The 23,280-nt window shown below is 38.7% G+C and overlaps 1 protein-coding gene across 1 annotated transcript; it reads left to right on the plus strand.

Annotated features, from left to right (window-relative positions):
* Positions 1-1,791: 1,791 nt before the first annotated feature.
* On the plus strand, positions 1,792-23,246 carry nwd1 (NACHT and WD repeat domain containing 1; the record flags this gene model as incomplete). The annotated part of the gene is made up of 19 exons (XM_079396571.1): positions 1,792-1,912; positions 4,320-4,409; positions 4,541-4,653; positions 4,776-5,130; positions 6,578-7,850; positions 9,032-9,235; positions 10,799-10,958; positions 11,052-11,169; positions 11,330-11,494; positions 12,365-12,562; positions 12,689-12,811; positions 14,782-14,984; positions 15,472-15,732; positions 15,810-15,900; positions 17,775-17,923; positions 18,008-18,290; positions 18,404-18,957; positions 22,700-22,805; positions 22,936-23,246. The coding sequence occupies 19 exons, from the start codon at positions 1,792-1,794 to the stop codon at positions 23,244-23,246; spliced, it is 4,878 nt and encodes a 1,625-aa protein (XP_079252697.1).
* Between the last annotated feature and the right edge of the window lie 34 nt (positions 23,247-23,280).

Genomic DNA, 23,280 nt, shown 5'->3' on the forward strand with positions numbered 1-23,280 from the left:
CTGGCCCCCCGACTGAGCCTGGTTTCTCCCAAGGTTTTTTTCTCCATTCTGTCACAGAGGGAGTGTTGGTTCCTTGCCGCTGTCGCCTCTGGCTTGCATAGTTGGGGACACTTAATTTCTTGCGATTATCGTCAATTTGATGATATTATTTAAACTAAACTGAGCTAGACAATGACATCACTGAATTCAATAATGACATGCCTTTAACTGAAAATTTTATGTTTCATCTTATTATACATTACTGACACTCTATCCTCCAATTTGATACTGTTAAGTGCTTTGACACAATCTGTATTGTTAAAAGCGCTATATAAATAAAGATGACTTGACTTGGAAAAACTCATACACTAAGGGGTAACATTAATATAGATCATGTTGGACATTTTGCTAACTATAAGTAACTTTGCAACTACATGTCAACTTATTCTATTAAACCTAAACTAACAGTCTACTAACGCTGTACTGATTCGTTAATGTGAGTTAGTTGACATGTAACTTATTAAAGTTATTAGAATGTGGAACCTTCAAAAAAAGTGTATAATTGCAGCTTTTTGCAATATAAATACTGAATCAAAGTGAGATCAGTTAACATTTAATATATATTGGCACCAATAAAATTCCTGTAAAAATGAAACAGGAAAAACAGGCATTTTTAAAATTATTTGGTATGATTTTATATTCTTGCTATTAAACCATTAACTATTTTATTTGTTTTTTGTCTCAGTAGACTAATTTGCTGCGTATTAATAGTAAGGTAGGCCTAGTTGTTAAGTTGAAGTATTGGGTAAGATTAAGGATGTAGAATATGGGCAAGCAGAATATGTGCTTTACAGATACTAATAAACAGCCGATATGTTGATAATAGGCATGCTAATAAGCAGCTAGTTCATAGTGTGAATTGATCCCTATGATAAAGTGTTAAGTAAAAGGAGGCCTGGCTCCTGGACCTTTCCCGATTCAAACCCCCCTCCTCTCAGTTTGCTTCCTGTCAACTAACTGTCCTATCATATAGGCAAAAAAAAAAAAAAAGCTATATTTTTTTTCTTAATTTAACTTAATTAAAATGAACATATTACATAAGTCTTGCACAATCCTGCCTGGGGCAGAGTAAGTTTTGATCGTGACTCTTATCATCAACCTGACACCCAATTCCTCAGTGAGTTAGACTTAGGGTATTCTCTCTCAGGACTTAATGGATCTGCGCAAATTAGAGAGGCTTGAAACAAACAACACAGAGTAACAATTAACGCATGCAGAGGTTTAGTTAACAGCGTAATAAAATCACCTGCTCCCTTTCAACAGGTTCACATCAATACCTGTCACTGAAAATCAGTTGACAAAATTTGTGATGAGAAGTAAAATGATCCCACAGATTTTCAATTCCTAATTAGAAATGAAAGGCAGCCATTTATAACTTTATACACTTCAGGTTAATTAAACATGTGGCAGCTGTTCATGGTCTCCAGGGTCTGATCTCTGCTGCAGGCGGCGGCTCGTAAACACCGGGTCTCTCTCGGCCTTCACGATCTCAGTGGATAAAATGACGGGTGCAGAAGAGAACAAACAAATGAGCTGGAGCGCTTCGCAGCAGAGCTGTATTCTTTTCCTTATTACTGTGAAAACATGTTCTTCATCTAATTCATTTTTGGCTTTCAGATTATTTCTTCATTTCTCAAACTAAGCAGTGATGCTCAGTGGTTTTGGAGCTCTTTGTTCGATGCTGTAGAGCTACAGATTTGGCTGGGAAGGCAGGTGATCATACTCAGGATTTCTTGAAGCGTGTTGGTCAGGATGGCTGTGGTGGAGAAGATGAGTGGAGCTCTTGGATTGGAGGCTCTGCGGGGACAGAGTGCTGATGCTCTACAGCCTGTTTCCAGAATGGTGCGGGTTTTCATCAGCTCTACACACTCAGGTAAGGCTTGCACTGCTTGTTAGGTCCACTTACCTTTGTATGTGAAACAAATAAACAGCTCTTTATTCCAAGGCCATGAAAAACCTGGAAATATTAGGGAATTTTGAATTGAATTTTAGATAGAAAAGAACATTCTTAAAGCCAAGGACAATTAGTGGGATTTTCTAGTTATGCTCAGTTCTAAAATGTTTATTTTTCACTCTAAAAATACTACAGAAATGTTTATCCAATCATCACAAATCATGAAAATGCATTAGTCCAAATAAGTGTCGAATATATGTAACTTTAATATGCAATGTTTCTATTTTTGTTTTGTGGAGGAAGGCAGAATTTAGCGACTGATTCTCACTATTAACTATTTACTAATTACTAAACTTTTGCTGCAGTAAACTCATAATTTGCTGCTTATTAATAGTAAAGTAGCTGTTAAGTTCAGGTATGGGGTAGGAATAAATTATATAAAATATGATCATGCTGGATAAGGCATTAATATGTGCTTTATAAGTACTAATAAACAGCCATTCTAATAAGCAACTCGTTAAAAGTGAGAATTGGTCCTTAAAATAAAGTTTTACCAAAATTACTGTTTGTGCTAATATCGAAATATTGGAATAGTTCTGATTAATCAAGGTAGTCAGGCATTTTTCTATAATGATTTAAAACCATACAAAAGACTGTTGTATTAGACAATCAATTTCCTAGTTAGTGCTTATACAAACCCGATTCCAAAAAAGTTGGGACACTGTACAAATTGTGAATAAAAACAGAATGCAATGATGTGGAAGTTTCAAATTTCAATATTTTATTCAGAATACAACATAGATGACATATCAAATGTTTAAACTGAGAAAATGTATCATTTTAAGAGAAAAATAAGTTTATTTTAAATTTCATGGCATCAACACATCTCAAAAAAGTTGGGACAAGGCCATGTTTACCACTGTGTGGCATCCCCTCTTCTTTTTATAACAGTCTGCAAACGTCTGGGGACTGAGGAGACAAGTTTAGGAATAGGAATGTTGTCCCATTCTTGTCTAATACAGACTTCTAGTTGCTCAACTGTCTTAGGTTTTCTTTGTCGCATCTTCCTCTTTATGATGCGCCAAATGTTTTCTATGGGTGAAAGATCTGGACTGCAGGCTGGCCATTTCAGTACCCGGATCCTCCTCCTACGCAGCCATGATGTTGTAATTGATGCAGTATGTGGTCTGACATTGTCATGTTGGAAAATGCAAGGTCTTCCCTGAAAGAGACAACGTCTGGATGGGAGCATATGTTGTTCTAGAACTTGGATATACCTTTCAGCATTGATGGTGCCTTTCCAGATGTGTAAGCTGCCCATGCCACACGCACTCATGCAACCCCATACCATCAGAGATGCAGGCTTCTGAACTGAGCGCTGATAACAACTTGGGTTGTCCTTGTCCTCTCTAGTCCGGATGACATGGCGTCCCAATTTTCCAAAAAGAACTTCAAATTTTGATTCGCCTGACCACAGAACAGTTTTCCACTTTGCCACAGTCCATTTTAAATAAGCCTTGGCCCAGAGAAAACGCCTGCGCTTCTGGATCATGTTTAGATATGGCTTCTTTTTTGACCTATAGAGTTTTAGCCGGCAACGGCGAATGGCACGGTGGATTGTGTTCACCGACAATGTTTTCTGGAAGTATTCCTGAGCCCATGTTGTGATTTCCATTACAGTAGCATTCCTGTATGTGATGCAGTGCCGTCTAAGGGCCCGAAGATCACGGGCATCCAGTATGGTTTTCCGGCCTTGACCCTTACGCACAGAGATTGTTCCAGATTCTCTGAATCTTTGGATGATATTATGCACTGTAGATGATGATAACTTCAAACTCTTTGCAATTTTTCTCTGAGAAACTCCTTTCTGATATTGCTCCACTATTTTTCGCCGCAGCATTGGTGATCCTCTTGCCATCTTGACTTCTGAGAGACACTGCCACTCTGAGAGGCTCTTTTTATACCCAATCATGTTGCCAATTGACCTAATAAGTTGCAAATTGGTCCTCCAGCTGTTCCTTATATGTACATTTAACTTTTCCGGCCTCTTATTGCTACCTGTCCCAACTTTTGTGGAATGTGTAGCTCTCATGAAATCCAAAATGAGCCAATATTTGGCATGACATTTCAAAATGTCTCACTTTCAACATTTGATATGTTATCTATATTCTATTGGGAATAAAATATAAGTTTATGAGATTTGTAAATTATTGCATTCCTTTTTTATTCGTAATTTGTACAGTGTCCCAACTTTTTGGGAATCGGGTTTGTAGTTTTGTAATAAGCATAGTGTAATAATCGTGTAATAAGAAGGATATTGTACATGAATAAATATTACAAAATAAACTCCTTCAGGACCCTACGTTAAATTTCATTTATTTGACAGACATGAAACATGAGAGAAATGCATTCTGGGAGAAGGCCTATTCTGAGCTGCAGGCCCACTGTCAAAGCTCGGGTCTCATCTTTGAGGTTTGTGCTAAAAATATATTTGCAGTCTAGTTTAATTCTGATGGGAAACATAACCACTTTCTATAATTACATTAGATTTTTATTTGTTGAACATATGTACTGTGTTGAATTGAGTTTGTTTTTTCTTGCAGGTAGTGGATTTCAGATGTGGAGTGCGTGAGATCTTTGCAGCTGATCACTTGACAACTGAACTGTGCATTAAAGAAATTGAGTCCTGTCAAAGAATATCAGATGGCCCAACTTTTATTGTATGTGTCACCAGTAACCTAATTTTATACAGTTTAGTTGAACGCCATGAACACCTTTTGGTCTGTTTCTCTAAGCATAAGTATAATTGTGTATCTCTGCTTTTCACTGTTTTTCTTCTCAGGCTCTGCTCGGTAATCAGTACGGCCATCGGCCCATCCCACGCCTCATACCAGAAGCAGAGTTTGAGTTGCTGATATCAAAACTTCCCAAAGATTCAGAGAGTTTAATGCTCCTTAACCAATGGTTCTCCAAAGACAGCAACTCAGTCCCACCCACATATATCCTCCAGCCAATCACAGCTCACTATCCTCATTACAGTGACGAGGGCTCAGAGAGCGGACAGTTGCGTGATAATGATGTCCTATCCTGGAATCTGACAGAATCACGACTGCTGCAGGCTCTCCGCACTGCTGCCCAACAGGCTGAGAGGGACGGGGATATCAGTGTTGACCAAAAGCACAAGTTTTCCAAATCTGGTAAGAGACTGCGAAGCTTTCCATGAATATGGTGCAAAATAAGGCACAATTTTTGGAATTCCAAACCTGAATGACTATTTTTGTCTTTATTCGATAAAAGTCAGTGGGTTCCAAAACAGCGCAGGACCCCACTAACTTTCATTGTATAACCAAGTGTTGCTATAAAAACTGTGTGTGATTGTGATGGAGTCTGCAGGCGTTTAGGCCGGACCTTAAAGGGTTAGTTCGCCCCAAAATTAAAATTCTGTCATTACTCACCCTCATGTCGTTCCAAACCCATAAGATCTTCGTTCATCATCAGGACACAAATTAAGATATTTTTGATGAAATCTGAGAGCTCTCTGACTCTCCCATAGACTGCAACGCAACTGTAATGTTCCCAGGCCCGGAAACATCAGTGGCTCAACTTCAATTTTGCGAAGCTGCGAGAATACTTTTTGTGTGCAAAGAAAACAAAAATAAAACGACTTTATTCAACAACTCGTCTCCCCCAAGTTACTGTCTTCTGCCATTTTGGAGAGTATCAAAACACATACACATGATTTCCCCTAAGCTTAACGAAGGTCTTACGGGTTTGGAACGACATGAGGGTGAGTAATTAATGACAGAAGTTTCATTTTGGGGTGAACAAACCCTTTAATAACACCTGATCACTACTGCACAGACCAGTGTTGGGTGTAATGTATTACTAAGTAATCAATTACTGTCACTTAATTACTTTTCCCTTGAAAAAGTAAAGTAAGGGATTACTCTTTTTTTTTTTCATGTAATAGCATTAAAACTGTATAGAACGATACAATTCAAATGTACAATATAAAGTAATAGTGGGTTTAACGTAAAAATTTAACACAATGTTAAACTGTTTTTAAATACCTTGGTCAGTTCAATAATTATTTATGCAGTTTTATATTATTTATTCAAAAGAATTAAGAGCAGTTTTATGTCTGTCCTTATATTTTTCAACTGGTCGTGGTTGATATGGGATCTAGAAAGTAATTAATAAGTAATGCAATATGCTTTAGAGAGAGTAATTAGTACAGTAATCTAATTCCACTGTTGAAGATTTAACTAGTAATTAATTACCCAACTAAAAATCAATTGTAAAATCAATTGCATATTTTGTGAGCTGAGAAAGGACACAACCCCTATTTAACTTTTATTAGCATGCCAATTGTTAGCAGTCTGTATGATTATATTCTACATCCTTAATCCTACCATAACAACTACCTTACTAACTATTAATAGCAGCAATTTAGGAGTTTATTGAGGCAAAAGTCCTAGTTAATGGCAAAAATTGAACCCCCGCCCAAAAAAAAGGATTTGTGCATCTGATTATTTAAAAAACATAACACTATCTTATTAATAGACAGAGTCTTATAACTTGAATGTGTCTTAGTTTTCCTGTTGTTTTTATGATTATCATGCTTTTATTGTGTGTATTTCATAGTCTTAGAGTATGAGATGGAGCATGGCTTTCTCAAGACTCAAAAGGATGCATCAGCGGTGCTGTTTTTCCGTGAACTGCCTCGACTTAGTAAAAGAAACTACAAGAAAAACTTTGCGAAGTTTCTTATGGACGTCACAGCCGATGGCTTGCTGGACAACGAAGCCCGGGAGCTCTTGGCCGACCTGAAGCAGCGCATCTGCAACACAGGTCGCCTCCAACCTCTCTGCATGGAGCTCAGCAAAGGAGCTATGGACCCGAGCCGCAAAGAACACAAGGAGTACGTGGGAAAACTGTGTGAGCAGGTAACATCCCAAATGAAGGAACTGATCAGCAGGAAAGCTCTGCAAACTTCAGGATCTTGTAGCACAGAAGATCCAGGATGGTCTTGGTTGAAACAGGAGATCTTCCATCATGCCATGCTGAGCGAGGAGAAGTGCTCTGTGTTTAAAGGAAGGGACAGCATTTTGGGAAAGATCTGCATTGCCATGTGGGAGTCCTCGAATACTTGCCACGAACCTTTTCTGGTTCATGGACCTTCAGGGGTTGGTAAAACAGCTCTGCTTTGCAAATTGGCACAAGAAACGCGAGGTGTGGTTGACCATCGAGGAGTTGTGGTGCTGAGGTTGCTGGGAACATCTCCACTCAGCTCGGATCTTGACTCTGTTCTCAGAGGTGTTTGTCTTCAAGTGTGTGGAGCTTTAGGGTTGCAGTTCCCCTATCCACATATTTCCAACACGCACGAAGAGCTAGTCCAGTTTTTCCATTCCATGCTGGAAGACGTGTCAAAACAAGGAGAAACACTCCTACTCATTCTAGATTCATTGGACCAGTTGTTCGAGGCAAACAAACCTCCTCAACTAGACTGGATACCTAAAGCGATCCCTCCCAATGTACAAATTGTACTCTCTATTTCTGATGACTGTGTTGAGAAATGTCAGTCTTTGGTTTCAGCAGAACAGAATGTCTTTGAAGTTGAACCTCTCACAGACGATCGAGTAAAGGACATCATTGATGCCTACATGAGTGCAGCTGGACGCAAGCTGACCTCAGAACAGTTGGGTATCATTTTAAACAGCTTCCAGCAAAGCAGAAGCCCTTTGCATCTGAAGCTCTTGCTAGATACTGCCAAACAGTGGTCCTCCAACACCTCCATGTCTAATGTTCGCATGGGCACCTCTGCACAGGAAGTGATGACACAGTTTGTGGAGACACTTGAAGAGAATCATGGGAAGAAGCTAGTTAGTCATGCTCTTTGTTTCATCTTGTTATCAAGGTAAGTCATAATTTATGTTGATTTTAGGAATACTTTTTGATGATAGATTATGAGGATGCTTTGGTAATTTCGTATAATGGCATCTTTACGCTGCCAAGCTTTGCCACATCCAAATTACATGTAAAAATTGGCTGTGATCAAGAAATACTCACCTGTGAGTATTCATCTATCATTCAGATCAAATTCATGACTTTTAAATTACAATTCATTTTCCAGATTTGAATTGAGGTAGTAAACAGGATGCTGAATTGTAATTCAGATTTTAATGAAAAGAAGTTTAATTACAATGGAATTAAATGCAAATTAATGTATATTTTATGTGCAGTTCAAAATATTTTATATTATGTATTATTTTAGATTTTACAAATTATTTTTCCACATGAATTACCTGTACATGTATTATTGTGCACATTACATATTTTGATAAATAGTTAATTCTATTATTAATCAATGCTTGAAATAATGCACCTGTAGAAATATACGAAGAGTAAAAGATAACTCCATTTTTTTTAAATTGTCAAAAATCATGTATTTTTATTATGTTATCATGTTTTTATTGTGTTAGCTGTATTTTTAGTTATTTTTTAACCTAATCAAAATAACCCAACTGCAGTTTGATTGATATTAATTTAAATGCACGATGAAAAAACTTGTTTTTAGCTTGAGTTATCTGTTTTTGCAAATGAACTCTTCATATATTGCATTACATTAAAATGCATTAATCATTTTATGGACCTTGGTGGGAGAGCACTTGATTTCCCAGAATGCTCTTATTTAATCAATAAAGTTAGATTCATGGTATTGATGTTAGTATGTATTTAATTGTTGTATATATATTGTTCTTTAATTATTTTGAGTTAAATGTCAAAGTATTAACTTAGTAGTATTACATTTCTTTGAATTCCATAAAATTTAATTTCTTTCATTCCGATTCACATTCTAATTCAACATCCTGTCAGTGTACCCAATTCTATTCAAATTCACATTCAGTTGGTAGCTAATTCTTAAGCAGCCTCTGTGCCACATTAAAAGTCCATGCTTTTTTTGTGTGTGTATATTTGCCAATTTCTATGAGTCAAATACTAGCCTTCAAAATTGGCAAGTCCAACTCATATTGTTGACAGTGACAGTTACAGAAGTCTAAGTTACAGAATGTAATTATTTGTCTTTTATATATTCAGAAATGGTCTATCAGAGGCAGAGTTACAGGATGTCTTGTCGTTAGATAATGACGTTCTGGCTGAAATTTATAAGCACTGGCTTCCTCCAAGCCACACACTCCTGCGCTTCCCACGACTTCACTGGTCCCGTCTTCGGCATGACCTCAGAGCTCATCTGATGGAGAGATGGGAGGGTGGTGTTATTCTGCTGGGTTTCACCCACAGGTAAAGGTTTGCTTTCCCACAAGTCAAGCAACATACTGTACTAGGAAAAGTCCCAGCGCCAGAGGTACCTGAAAACCATACTTGAGTAAAAGTACAGATATCTTACAGTAAAAAAATACTCCCAAGTTACAAGTCACCATTTCCAAAACAACTTGAGTTAAAGTCTTAAGAGTATCTGATTTTAACAGTACTTAAGTATTTTACTTATACTAACTATATAGGCTCAAATATGCACTAGTCACAGAGACATGCCAGTAAAAAACTGTAGCTTTATGGAGAAGCTGGGGAAAACAGGTAGAGGCAAGGGTCTATGTGCAGGTATTTCATGGAAAAAACAAACAATAAGCCAAAAACCAAATGGAACAACAGAATGATGGGCAAACAGACAACCATTGCATTCAACAACTCACAAAGAACTAAGGAAACACTAGGGCTATATATATATATATATATATATATACGAACTGAACAAGATAAGATACAAACTGACTATAAAAAAACCACGGGAGACTGGAAGTGACATAAAAGTCCAAGACAAGGCACAGAGAACATGTAACACAAATAAGAAAGAGCTGATTTGTGAGGGGAGCAATCACATTTATTTTCTAAAACCAAAATAAAACGGAACACCTCAAAATTGCAAAATAAATAAAATGAAAAATTCCAAAGTCTTCTTGCACTAGATGTGCTGGTTTCTGCCTCATCGCCAGCTGCAGTCATGTGCTGGACAACAAAACCAGTCATAAGGGTCAGTTTTTTGAAATTGAGATTTATACATAATCTGAAAGCTGAATAAATAAGCTTGTTAAGATATTGTTAGGATAGGACAATAAATAGGACAGGATAGGATATTGAAAATCTGTAATCAGAGGGTGCAAAAAATCTAAATACTGAGAAAATCACCTTTAAAGTTGTCCAAATGAAGTTCTTAGCTATGCATATTACTAATCAAAAATTACGTTTTGATATTTGTATGATAGGAAATTTACTAAATATCTACATTGAACATGATCTTTACTTAATATACTAATGATGTTTGGCATAAAAGAAAAATCGATAATTTTGACCCATACAATGTATTTTTGGCTATTGCTACAAATATACTTGTGCTACTTAAGACTGGTTTTGTGCTCCAGGGTCACATATATAAAACACTTGTGATTCACAATCACAACTACTTGCTAAGGAGCTCGCATTCACATAAAGTAGCTTTGTTGACAAGTTTGGGTGAGTAAGGACAAAACACACAAAATATAGTACTTTCAGTGCTCTGTAGTTGACGATATCACATCTTTTGTAGCAGAAATAAAGCTGCAGAAAAGCTAGTTGCCATGCTAAATGTAATGTGTAACTGCAACACTCATTTCAAATGTAGTGGAGTAAAGAGTACAGCTATTCAGTCAAAAATGTAGTGAAGCGGAGAGTAAAAGTTGCTAATATCTTTGATACTCAGTAAAACTACAAAGTATCCAAGTACAGTAATTCGTTACATTTACTCCAATACTTTACACCTCTGTCCAGCGCTTCCTATGCCCATTCCAACTCAGCCGTTACTTTTCTTAGGCAGTTCGCAGAGCTGGTAAGGAAGAGATATCTATCACGTGATATGAAAGCTGACATGCACACCATCCTCGCCGAATATTTCTCAGGAAAGTGGAGTCAGGGGCAGCTCAGGCCCATACTTCTGCCCTCACTAAGTACACTGCTCAATGCTGACAGAAAGGTATTGTTCAAGTTCTCAAAATCATCATTATATCAATATGTTTTAGATGCTAAGTAACCTATATTTTTACTAAATGTTTGGTGGTAAAACAAGGTACCACCCCAGCCCTTGTGGTTCACTGGAGAAGTCGCCAATATGCGGAAGCTTCATGAACTGCCCTATCACCTCGCTCATGCGGGCAAATGGGAGGAGCTACGCCAATCAGTGCTTGGTGAAGAATAGTTATATTTGAAAATAACCAAATCTTTTGGATATTCTCTTGAATGACATTTTAACAGCTGTCTGTGTTTTTTGTTTTTGTAAACTTAAAAATATAAACACATACAGGTATAAACAAACATTAAAAAAATGATGTGTATTTATTCTTGCAGGCAGTCTGGACTGGTTGTGCTGTAAAACTCTGCGGTGTGGCGTGAGCTGGGTTATTCAGGACCTGTCGCTTTGCACTGACCTCACAGACTGTCCTGAGATACAATTGCTGAAAGAGACGTTTCTGCTTCTTAAGCCCTTGTTAGATTTTAGCGATGGCCGTGTGGGTAAGTATTGACCACTGGGGCTTTCATAGTATTCTCATTAAAGTGAAGTGAAGTGACATACTGCCAAGTATAGTGACCCATACTCGGAATTCGTGCTCTGCATTTAACCCATCCAACGTGCACACACACAGCAGTGAACACACACACACACACACCGTGAACACACACACACAGCAGTGAACACACACACACTGTGAACACACACCCGGAGCAGTGGGCAGCCATTTATGCTGCGGCGCCCGGGGAGCAGTTGGGGGTTCGGTGCCTTGCTCAAGGGCACCTCAGTCGTGGTATTGAGGGTGGAGAGAGCGCTGGACATTCACTCCCCCCACCTATAATCCCTGCCAGACCTGAGACTCGAACCCACAACCTTTGGATTACGAGTCCGACTCTCTAACCATTAGGCTTTCATGTTTTTATGAAATGGTATTTGGAGTTGTGTGACTTTTAGTTCTGTCTGTTAGCTTAGAGGTCATTTAGAGATTGTCTAAGAAATACAGGAAAGAAAACGGTATTTCTCAAGCAAATTAATGGGGTCTAGGGAAGGTGAAGTGTGCTATTTTTGTGCCATCACTGAACTGCCATGAATTTTAAAAGCAATTAATAAATACTTTATTAAAAAAAAAATTGAAATGGTTTGCTTTATTGATATTTAAATATATTTTTATTCTTAAATATGTAAAAGAAAAATAAATGCACAGAGACATTTTCCTTTATTTATTGGCAGGAAAAAAAGTCACACCAATTCATAATTCTTTCACTTTCTCTTTAAGCATTGCTAACAATTCAAGAAACATCTCAAATCTGTCACGATATAACTCACCTTTCAGTATTTTTTTTAACTCTACTAATTCTTATATCTTCTATAAGATCCCTCACTTTTGGTCACGGAGATCTTCTCCAGGCTGCAGTGCCTCGCTGATCTCTACCCCTCCATGATTGGTCAGCTGTTTTCTCAGTGTGTGGACTGGTTTGGTTCCTGTACTGACCCAGTGCTTGTGCCTAAAAACAGCTTCTTTCAGGCCCCTGGGGGCCCACTGAAGAGCATCCTCACGGGGTTCACTAGAGGTGACATAAAGGAGCTTAATATTGGTTTTGTTAAAGATTTTAGAGTAAAAATATCTTGCCACACTTGCTGTTGCTAATCTGCTTCATGTGGCTTCATATCATTGTGTGTTTTCTTGACTTTTGTAGGGGTGAAGGCTGTCGTGCTGTGCTCAAAGAGAGAGCTGCTGGTAGCAGGTTCAGAGGAAGGACTAATCATAGTCTGGAGTTTAAACCATCTCCAGACTCTTCACAAACTTTCTGGACACACTGGTAGGTTCAGTGTAGAAGGCAAGGGTGTAGTTTGTCACGGCCTTGATTCTGAACAAATTCAAGAGTGTAAAGGTCTTTGCACACTAAAGGTCGTAGCACACAATTTGTGTTTTTCCCCCATCCTTTCCTATCAAAACGCATGCTACAGATGCGAAAACGCAGAAAATCGAACCTGATCTGAATTTTTTTGACGGACAGAAGTTTCGGAGGCAGTGTGCAGTGACCTTTAGTCCAAAATCCTCGTGCAAAATCTTGTCACGTTAAAAATAAATATGACCTCACATTGTGTCAATCATGTTTACACACTGCCTTCGAAAGTTTTGTCCGTCATAAGAAAATTCAGATCAGGTTCGATTTTTTTGCATTTTCGCATCCGTAGCAAGCATTTTTCAATTCAACTTTATTTCCAGACTCAAGGCCCATTAGTCATATCACCTTTATTTATATAGCGCTTTTAACAATACAGATTTTAACAATACACTTAACCGTATCAAACTGGAGGATAGAGTGTCAGTAATGTATAATAATAAGATTAAACACTAAATTTTCAGTTAAAGGCATTTCATTATTGAATTCAGTGATGTCATTGTCTAGCTCAGTTTAGTTTAAATAGTATCTGCGAAATCAAATTGACGATAATCGCTAGAAAGCAAGAAACACTATACAAACCGGAACAATGCACATTAAAAAAGACAGTTATGCCAATACGTTCTCATAGAGGACTGATATCACACTTCAGCAAGCCTAGGATTTGACAGCAACATTATAATATTATTATGTGAATCGTGCAGCCGACAAATAAATTTATGCATCAAATTTCTCATTAAAGCAGGGAATGATTGTACTCTTGCCTTAGAGAATAAATCACTTGCACTGCTCCATCTTGTTTTTGTCAGCAGAATCCTCATATAGTCATATACGCAACCTGAAGCTCTCTTTCTTAAAATTAACCCACAAAGGAGCAGTATAAAAATAAGTACAATATGCTCATTTTGATAGGAAAGATGACGAAAAACGCATAAGAAAATTTCGGACTCATTGTGCAAGGACTTTAACAATCGAGCTCTGGAAGTAAAACTCAAAATTCATTCTCCATAGGGAAATCCATGTTAAAAAAATAACGGATAAACCTTTAAAGGTATATAGTTCACCCAAAAATTAAAATTAGCCTATGATTTGCTTACCCCTAAGCCATCCTAGATGTATATGACTTTCTTCTTTCAGACGAATACAATCAGAGTTATGTTAAAAAATGTCCTGGCTCTTCCAAATTTTATAATGCAAGTGAATGGATTTTTAAGTCCAATAAAGTGCATCCATTCATCATAAAAAGTGCTCCCCATTGCTCTGGGGGTTAATATAGTGCTTCTGAAATGAATCAACTTTATAATCTGTAATCTCTAGCCTCTGCTAACTGTTGTACGTGCGTTTTGGTTTGCTCTCTCTACTCCACATTCATCACCGCATTCGCCTACGCCTTAAGTCATCCGCTGGAACGCCCCTCTCTCATGAACGCGCTTGTGACAGAAGATAAAACAGAACAAAATAGCCCTGGTGTAGGATGTGCCAAGCAGTCCCCAGTGAGACAGTAATGCCATACTCTCTTAGGAGTGCACACTTCAGTTCCCCCATAGTTCCTCAAAGATCGTTGCTATGCAGCAAAAAAGCAATCTGCTGGGGGAGGAGTGCAGTTATACTGTAGATTTCAGCATGAAGTATAGCACACGCTATTGATCAATCAGAATTCAGGGACCGGTACTATCCCTTTTATAAGGAAATGAATAGTTTAACAAATAAAGAAATAAGGGACATAGCTAACTTAAATATAGAAATGTTTTCTGTTATATTTCCCCCAGTTTTCAAACTGTTTCAATATGTGCCTATTAGAAACTACCCGAAAAATGCCTTAGGGTGAACAGCGTTTTATATATGAAAATATAAACCCTTTTTGTTTCTCTTTCTCTGTGTAGCGGGGGTGCTGTCCCTGAAGCTGATGGATAAAATCAATCACTGTCTGTCTACTGGACTCGATGGCACACTAAGAAAATGGTGTCTGATAAGTGGACAACAGCTTTTCTGTATCGCTGATGCGGTGTCTGTCCAAACACACACTCCTACACAGATTCATGTGATTGAAGAAAGGAAGATTATCATAACCAACCCAAGCAGCCTAGTATGAAAAATTAAAATTTTACTTTTGTTTTTTTTTGTTTTTTTTTTCTAATTAAAGGAACAGTTCATGTTCAAATGAAAATTCACTCATCCTCTTACTGCACCAAACCAGGGGCCAGTTGGGTAAACTTTGCCATTATGTTGAGGCTGTCTTAAGAACTAGTCTGACCAACTAGCAGTCTTATTTTTCGAGATTCAAATTAGTCCAATCTACATTTTACATCGACAGTTATGACCAGTCCTAAAATTAACTAAATAAATAAATAACGTGTAAGACTATGCTTCAATTAGGCATTTTATGCAACCGGCCGCAGTCATTATTTGTGTACTGTTAATGTTAGAGTCTCCATGCAGATCTAGCCTTAAATATAACAACAACAAAAAATTTAATTAACAAAAAATTGACAATTTTCTTTTTGTTTTCATTTAATTATAACTATGTAGAATGCTGTTAGTTTAGATTTTCTCTCCCGTCCTTTGCCTTGTAGGTTAAAGCTTGGCACTTGGACACTGCAGAGCCCCTGTATGAGCTGACAGCAGGGGTTTGTTCTGTTCTTGGTGTTGTGGGAGATGCAGTAGCATGCATATGCAGTGAGGGCACACTCTGTTTTTATAACATATCCACTGGCATGCAGCATTCCCAGACCCCCCTTCCCTGTCCTGCTGGACACCACAATATCACCTGCTCTCTGACACTCACCAAATACTCCAAGATACTCATTGCTTTTGGGGAAGGCCGTCTGCATTCGGTATGTATCTTGTTTGAGTAAAGACCAAGCTAAAAGTTGCATTTCAGCTTTATTGGAAGGTTTTTGTGTGTGTGCAGGTATGGAGCCATGGTAATGAGTCTGTGGTTGATCTTCCCTCTCCAGCTTTGTTCCTCAGAACATCTGAGGATGAAAAATTGCTGTTTGCAGGTGCTTTTATGCATGTCATTGTCTGTTTATCTTTTCTCATTTATTAATTAATCTAAGGTCAGTCAATTCTATTATTAACTGACCATTACCATTCGATTGGTTGAGCCAAAATGTTGGGCTGCTTACAAAAACAACATTTCAACCAAGACCAAGTTTACACTTCTCTGAAAATCAAGATATGAAAAGCTTACCTCAGAAATATAGCAACCATCACCTTTAATAGCATTAATTAACGCTTTCCATGAAAAGGGTGCAAAATAAGACTTGTAATTCTAAAAAAGGGACATGTGAAGTACTTCATCTTTAGATTTACTGTTTGTCCACTTAACTGGATCAAATTAAATATTATATTATCTGTTTTATATTATATAGCATATATTTGAATAATTAATGCAATTAATATTGTAGTGAAATGACTGAATGGGTAAGAGGTTAGCAGATTTAGAAAATACAAAAAAAGAGAGAATTTTATTTATTTGTTTGTCTGTTTAATTAGCTACGTGCACTGGTCAGTTAGCTACGTGCACTGTTTAGTTAGCTACGTGCACTGGTCAGTTAGCTACGTGCACTGTTTAGTTAGCTACGTGCACTGGTCAGTTAGCTACGTGCACTGGTCAGTTAGCTACGTGCACTGGTCAGTTAGCTACGTGCACTGTTTAGTTAGCTACGTGCACTGGTCAGTTAGCTACGTGCACTGTTTAGTTAGCTACGTGCACTGGTCAGTTAGCTACGTGCACTGGTCAGTTAGCTACGTGCACTGGTCAGTTAGCTACGTGCACTGTTTAGTTAGCTACGTGCACTGTTTAGTTAGCTACATGCACTGTTTAGTTAGCTACGTGCACTGGTCAGTTAGCTACGTGCACTGTTTAGTTAGCTACGTGCACTGGTCAGTTAGCTACGTGCACTGTTTAGTTAGCTACGTGCACTGGTCAGTTAGCTACGTGCACTGTTTAGTTAGCTACGTGCACTGGTCAGTTAGCTACGTGCACTGGTCAGTTAGCTACGTGCACTGGTCAGTTAGCTACGTGCACTGTTTAGTTAGCAACGTGCACTGGTCAGTTAGCTACGTGCACTGTTTAGTTAGCTACGTGCACTGTGCTAGACTAACTAGTCATGGCACTTGTATGCTGCTGCTCTCTCGATGGTCTGATTGCTTCTATTGTTCTCATGTCGCTTTGGTCTGCTAAATGTAAATGTCTGTTTGTTGTTTTGGAGAAAATAGACTCAGGAAGGCACTATAACTTACTTTTGTTCCACATTGAGATTTTTTTAGTTCCACATTCAGGAGGAAAAAAAAAAAAAATCAGTAATGGAATTTTCATTTTTGAAAGAATTGATATAACCATGCATTTTTGTTTCTACTCTTTTTCTCTAGTCCTTTCCTGAATTAGTTAAAGCTTACATACTATAACTGTTTTATTCTATATTATCAAATATTTGAATAACATAAAGTTCAATTAATATTATAATAAAATGCCTGAATGGTTGCAGATATAGCCTAATTGAAGTTATCACACATTTATCTAGTTTGAGGCAAAGTTTTGGTAGTTTTGGTGTGTAGTCGAGCCCAAATTTTGGATTTAGTTTCATAACTAAATGTTTGTTTGATTTTTATTTTCTTTTTTGTATAAGGGTTGAATAGCCATATAATAGAATAGGTCCAATGCTTGTAGAACCACAGTTCCCTTCTCAGGGAACAGCCTAAATATTACTTGTTTTGGTCAACTAAATTAGTTCATTGTTATAAGAAATGTAACACAATATGTTAAACTTGCTAGTTTGGGCTGACTGTAATTATTTGAAGTTTTTATCTAGAACACAACTTTTTATGAACAGTGCCAGTAAACTTGAAATCCAATTTTTTCTTGTTGAAGGATGTGACAGAACATTGTGTGTGTTCCTTGTGACGCTGACTTCAATGCAGAAGGTTCTGGATCTTCACCATGACGCGTCAGTCTTATGTGCCGTCTCAAGCAGTGAAGGCAGTGAAATCATTACAAGTGCCCAGGATCGGATTATACGGGTCAGTTTAATCCCTTTCTTCCCATACATTTTCATCTCACTGCTATTGTCTCAACCGAAAGTTGATCTTGTTGCGCTCTTTAAGGTGTGGAGCGTAACGACAGGAGCCCTGCTGGATTGGATCGGTGTGATGGATTCTGCTGTGACCTCTTTGACTGTCCATCAGCGCACTATTATATCTGCCTCTGTTATTGTCAGCCAGCTCAAAGTATGGCAGCTGGATTACAACACCAAGCACAGGAGCAAAACTTTCCTCCCAGCATACTGCCCCCTAGTGGCCCTGTCGAAAGACGGTGATACTGTATTCTATGTGAAAGAAGGAAATAAAACTGAGGTTTTCACCTGGAGCTGCTCGGAAGGTGAAACATGTAATAACAGGATATTGGTTATCATTGTTGTATTTATGTGCGAGACATTTTTAAAGTGATTCAAAACAAATCTGCAAAAGTTCTCAAGCCAAAGTTGTTCATGTGATTCACAGGTCTTCGGTCCGGCAGTATGGAAGTGTCCTCAGAAGTGAGCTGTATGGAATTAGCCCAGCAAAAACGCTTACTCTTCTGTGGATTGAGGACTGGTACCATCCTTATTTACCCACTAGACTTTGCCCCAGAAACCCTGTGCCTGCCTCCTCCAGAAAGCCTGCCGATGGTACGCAGCATGGCCATTAGCCCGAAGGAGGACAGAATGGCCGTAGCGTATGAGGATGCGGTTTGTCTCTTTGAGATTACATCGAGAGACAGTTTCCCCTGTGTGGACGGTCCATTTAAGAGGTACTCCCTGTGCCTGCTGCACTCCCCAATCTCTGCCATGGCCCTGCTGTCCGACTGCAGGCTGCTCTATGGGACCTTTGGCGGCGAAGTGGTGATCTACGACTTTAAGAGCACCAAGGCAGCTGAGCTGGATCATCACGGTGCAGCCATAACCTGCATCACCATGAGCAACTGGGATGCGCAGGCACTGATTGGCTCTCAAGACTGTGTTCAGAAGCTGTGGAATCTGAGTCCTGTCTTGCTGAATCACACCATGGAGTACAAGGTGAGGGTTTGCAGGTTGCCATAATTCATTGAGCTTTTTAAATTAAACAAAGTGTTTGTTGTTGTTGAGCATGTTTTTAAGATAACAATATTTGAACATAAAAATGCCATCATCCTGAAAGGAATGTAAAATAGTCTATTAAATTATTTTTGAGCTATAAGTTGGGAGTAATGCATTACAAGTAAATGCCAGTTACTTGATCAGATTACTTTTTACTAGTAAAGTAATACATTTCTTTTTAATTTAAAAGGAAATATCTGAGTTACTTTTTCAAATAATGAATTTCCCATGTCTTGACTGACAGCTCTTGTGTTGCCATTTTGAGAGAAATCGGGAGTAAGTGCGTTGTGCGTGAACATGATGTTACTGTAGTTCTAGACTAAATATAAACATGTGTTTACTCATCTCACCTGCACAAAAACAGATTCAGTATTCCTCAAAATGAATAAAAGCAGTCAAATGCAAACTCGGAATATTATACAAACCTGCAATAATTATGTTAAATAAGACAAATATCATTTGTATGTATATAATTCCATTTTATTAACCATTGTCTGCTGACCTTCAATGATTAAATTCAACCATACTAAGCAAACATTACACATTTATGTTTCATTTTTGTTATTGAACTTTCTTCTCCCGTGTCATATTCTCCATGTAATTTGTTTGAGCTGCACCCTCTACTGTACATTATTTTAAATTTTACACAGGCATATCCATTTCATTTTTGTTGTGAAAGGGCTTTTGCATTTGTAAAAGAAAAACTTTTTATATCAAAACAAACAAGCAAGATCTGCCCAGATTTTAAAAAGTAACTCAAAAGTAATGTAACTAATTACTTTCGGTAAAACGTAATTAAGTAACATAATTAGTTACTTTTTTAGGGATTAATGCAATATTGCAATGCGTTACTTTTAAAAGTAACTTTCCCCAACACGGGTTGCATTAAAATAAGCATTAAAAACACATTGTACTCTCAGATACTACGTTAAATAGTCTATTGAACTATAAATACTGAGGTTATATCTATTTTGCTCTGTTCACAATTTACCTTGCTGAGAAAAAAAGAAAAAACGCTAATACCAACCTAAGCTGGTTGGCTCTTCAAGGCTCTGTTCACAATTCATTTTAGTAGAATTAGTTTTTAGTGTGTTCCTAAGCTAAAAATATGATACTTGAATAAACAGTATTAGAAGTAATACTTATTAGAATTAGAATTACATACTACTCACAAACACCAGGCAATATAGTCTACTGAACTATTATTTGTCTGTGGTTGGGTCTATTTTGGCTGAATTTATGGTCCATGGGTCCAGTGACTAAAAATAACTGGGATCCAACCCCTCCGTTGGCACTGTGAGCAACAGCTGCTCCTGTCAAGGTCCCATGGTGTAATGGTTAGCACTCTGGACTCTGAATCCAGCGATCTGAGTTCAAATCTCGGTGGGACCTGCTTTTGCCACCAATGTGTGCAAGACCTGCTCCGAAAAACTTTTCGGCAGCAGTGAGCCCCAAAAGCTCATGGAGCGTTGCTTCGTAGCATCAAAGCACAGTCTGTCTCTTTAGGGAATTGAGCGTAAAGGGCAGGACCCCGCTTGGAGAATGCGGGCATCAATCCCTCTACCTCTCTGTACCATTTGAGCTAATTCCCCTGGCTGTGGTGCTGTCCATCCTTCATGGAGCAACCGCTATTCCATTGGGGTTGAAGAAAAGAGATGGTACTTTTGTTTTAAAGGCCCTGCGTGGTCTTGTTACCCCATACAGTATCTCACAGAAGTGAGTACACCCCTCACATTTTTGTAAATATATCATCAGACCACAGGACATGGTTCCATTAATCCATGTCCTTGGTCTGCTTGTCTTCAGCAAACTGTTTGCGGTATTTCTTGTGCATCATCTTTAGAAGAGGCTTCCTTCTGGGACGACAGCCAAGCAGACCAATTTGATGCAGTGTGCGGCATATGGTCTGAGCACTGACAGGCTGACCCCCCACCAATGCTGGCAGCACTCATAGGTTTATTTCCCAAACACAACCTCTGGATATGACTCTGAGCATGTGCACTCAACTTCTTTGGTCGACCATTGCGAGGCCTGTTCCGAGTGTAACCTGTCCTGTTAAACCACTGTATGGTCTTGGCCACCGTGCTGCAGCTCAGTTTCAGGGTCTTGGCAATCTTTTTATGGTCTACGCCATCTTTATGTAGAGCAACAATAATTTTTTCAGATCCTCAGAGAGTTCTTTGCCATGAGGTGCCATGCTGAACTTCCAGTGACCAGTATGAGAGCGATAACACCACATTTAACACACCTGCTCCCCATTCACACCTGAGACCTTGTAACACTAATGAGTCACACGACACCGGGGAGAGAAAATGGCTAATTGGACCCAATTTAGACATTTTCCCTTAGGGGTGTACTCACTTTTGTGGCCAGCGGTTTAGACATTAATGGCTGTGTGTTGAGTTATTTTGAGAGGACAGCAAATTACACTGTTATACAAGCTGTACACTCTCTACTTTACATTGTAGAAAAGTGTCATTTCATCAGTGTTGTCACATGAAAATAAAATATTTACAAAAATGTGAGGGGTGTACTCACTTCTGTGTGATACTGTATGTGTGTGGATTCCTGTATTACGTAGGCTACCTTTGGATCACTCTGGTCGTGCAGCCAGCTTCTCCCCTCTGTTTCCCACACTGGCTTAAAGTCGAAGGGACATCTGACCGTTTCAGCTGTCCTCCCTAAGATCCCTCTACATGTTAGGTCCAGCCATTTTAAATCCATTCAGAGGCCAACTTTCCTTCGTTTGCCTTTGACGCTGTCTCGAGGTGTTTGATTATTTACATGTTAGTTCGTGCTCCTCCTTTTGTAATTGCTGTAGTTGGTCTTTTCTTCTGTTTTTTTTTTTTTTTTTTTCTTTGGCTCGTGGTTAAATGGGTTGCCACGGTTGGTTCGTTGGTTCTGCTGCTGGCGAGCCTGTAAGTGATTTAGTCTTGTCCTGTGAGCAACAGCTGCTCCTGTCAAGGTCCCATGGTGTAATGGTTAGCACACTGGACTCTGAATCCAGCGATCCGAGTTCAAATTGTTTTGCCACCAATTTGTGCAAGACCCGGTCTGAAAAACTTTTTGGCAGCAGTGAGCCCCAAAAGCACATGTAGGAAGTGTCGATTCCTAGCGTCAGTCTGTCTCTTTAGGGAAGTGAACATAAAAGGGCATGACCCAGCTTGGAGAATGCGGGCATCGATCCCGCTACCTCTCGCATGCTAAGCGAGCGCTCTACCATTTGAGCTAATTCCCCTGACTGTGGTGGAGTGAGGCCCTTCTTGCTCTTGTTACCCCAGTATATATGTGTGTGTGGATTCCTGTATTACGTAACTTTGGCTCACTCATCACGTGCAGCCAACTTCTCCTCTCTGTCTCCCACACTGGCTTAAAAAGTCTGACCGTTTCAGCTGTCCTCCCTAAGATCCCTCTTTATGTTAGGCACAGCCCCATTTTTTAAATCCATTCAGAGGCCTTCTTTGGTTGTTCCTGTACTTCAGGGCTGGGTATGCACTTAAATTATTTTATTTTAATTTTTTTTTACTTGTGCTAGTTTTACTTGAAAACAAGACAACTTGAGTTAATTAATTTTTCGATGTGCTCTACATTTGGAGCAAGCCTATGATGACGTATAATGTTGCCAACAAACAACCGCTGTGTGCGATTAATAAGGCATGTGTTGTCTTGTTCCATTTTTAAGGGTTTCTATTTTGAAGGCATCCTCTGTGCTGTCTTCTCAATAAATGATAAATACATCTTCACTGGATCCCTGGACAAAACCATCAAGGTCTGGGATGTCTCTAGTGGTGAGGATTGTTCATTGTTGTGCATGATACCTACTTGTTTATGACTAATCAGTCTATGGAAGATTTACTAATAATTTGCTATTAATGTCTTTCATGTCTGATTGAGTTGCTTGACTTCATTTCATTACAGGTAGTTTGCTGTACATCCAGTTCGTCTACTCTCCAGTCATAAAGATGATGCCACACAAGGATGGATTTGTTGCCATGTCTCAGCATGGCTCTTTCATCAAGGAAGGCTTTCGCTGCCCAGACACCCTTAAACCTGGATACAACCCCCTCCGTAACTTCAGAGCACATTACCGAGTCACCTCTCGGGAGAAAAACCTGAACGCTCCGCACACAGTGATCAACGAGCTCCCAGATTATAACCCTGCTCAGTTCAATATCATCGGCATGGGTTTGATGAAAAGCAAAACATCCAACACGTGTGTTCTCTTTTAAATACCTTATAGGTTCTAAACCTCTTACGATTCAG

This window comes from Barbus barbus (assembly GCF_936440315.1).
Source record: "Barbus barbus genome assembly, chromosome: 37".
Taxonomy (NCBI): Eukaryota; Metazoa; Chordata; class Actinopteri; order Cypriniformes; family Cyprinidae; genus Barbus; species Barbus barbus.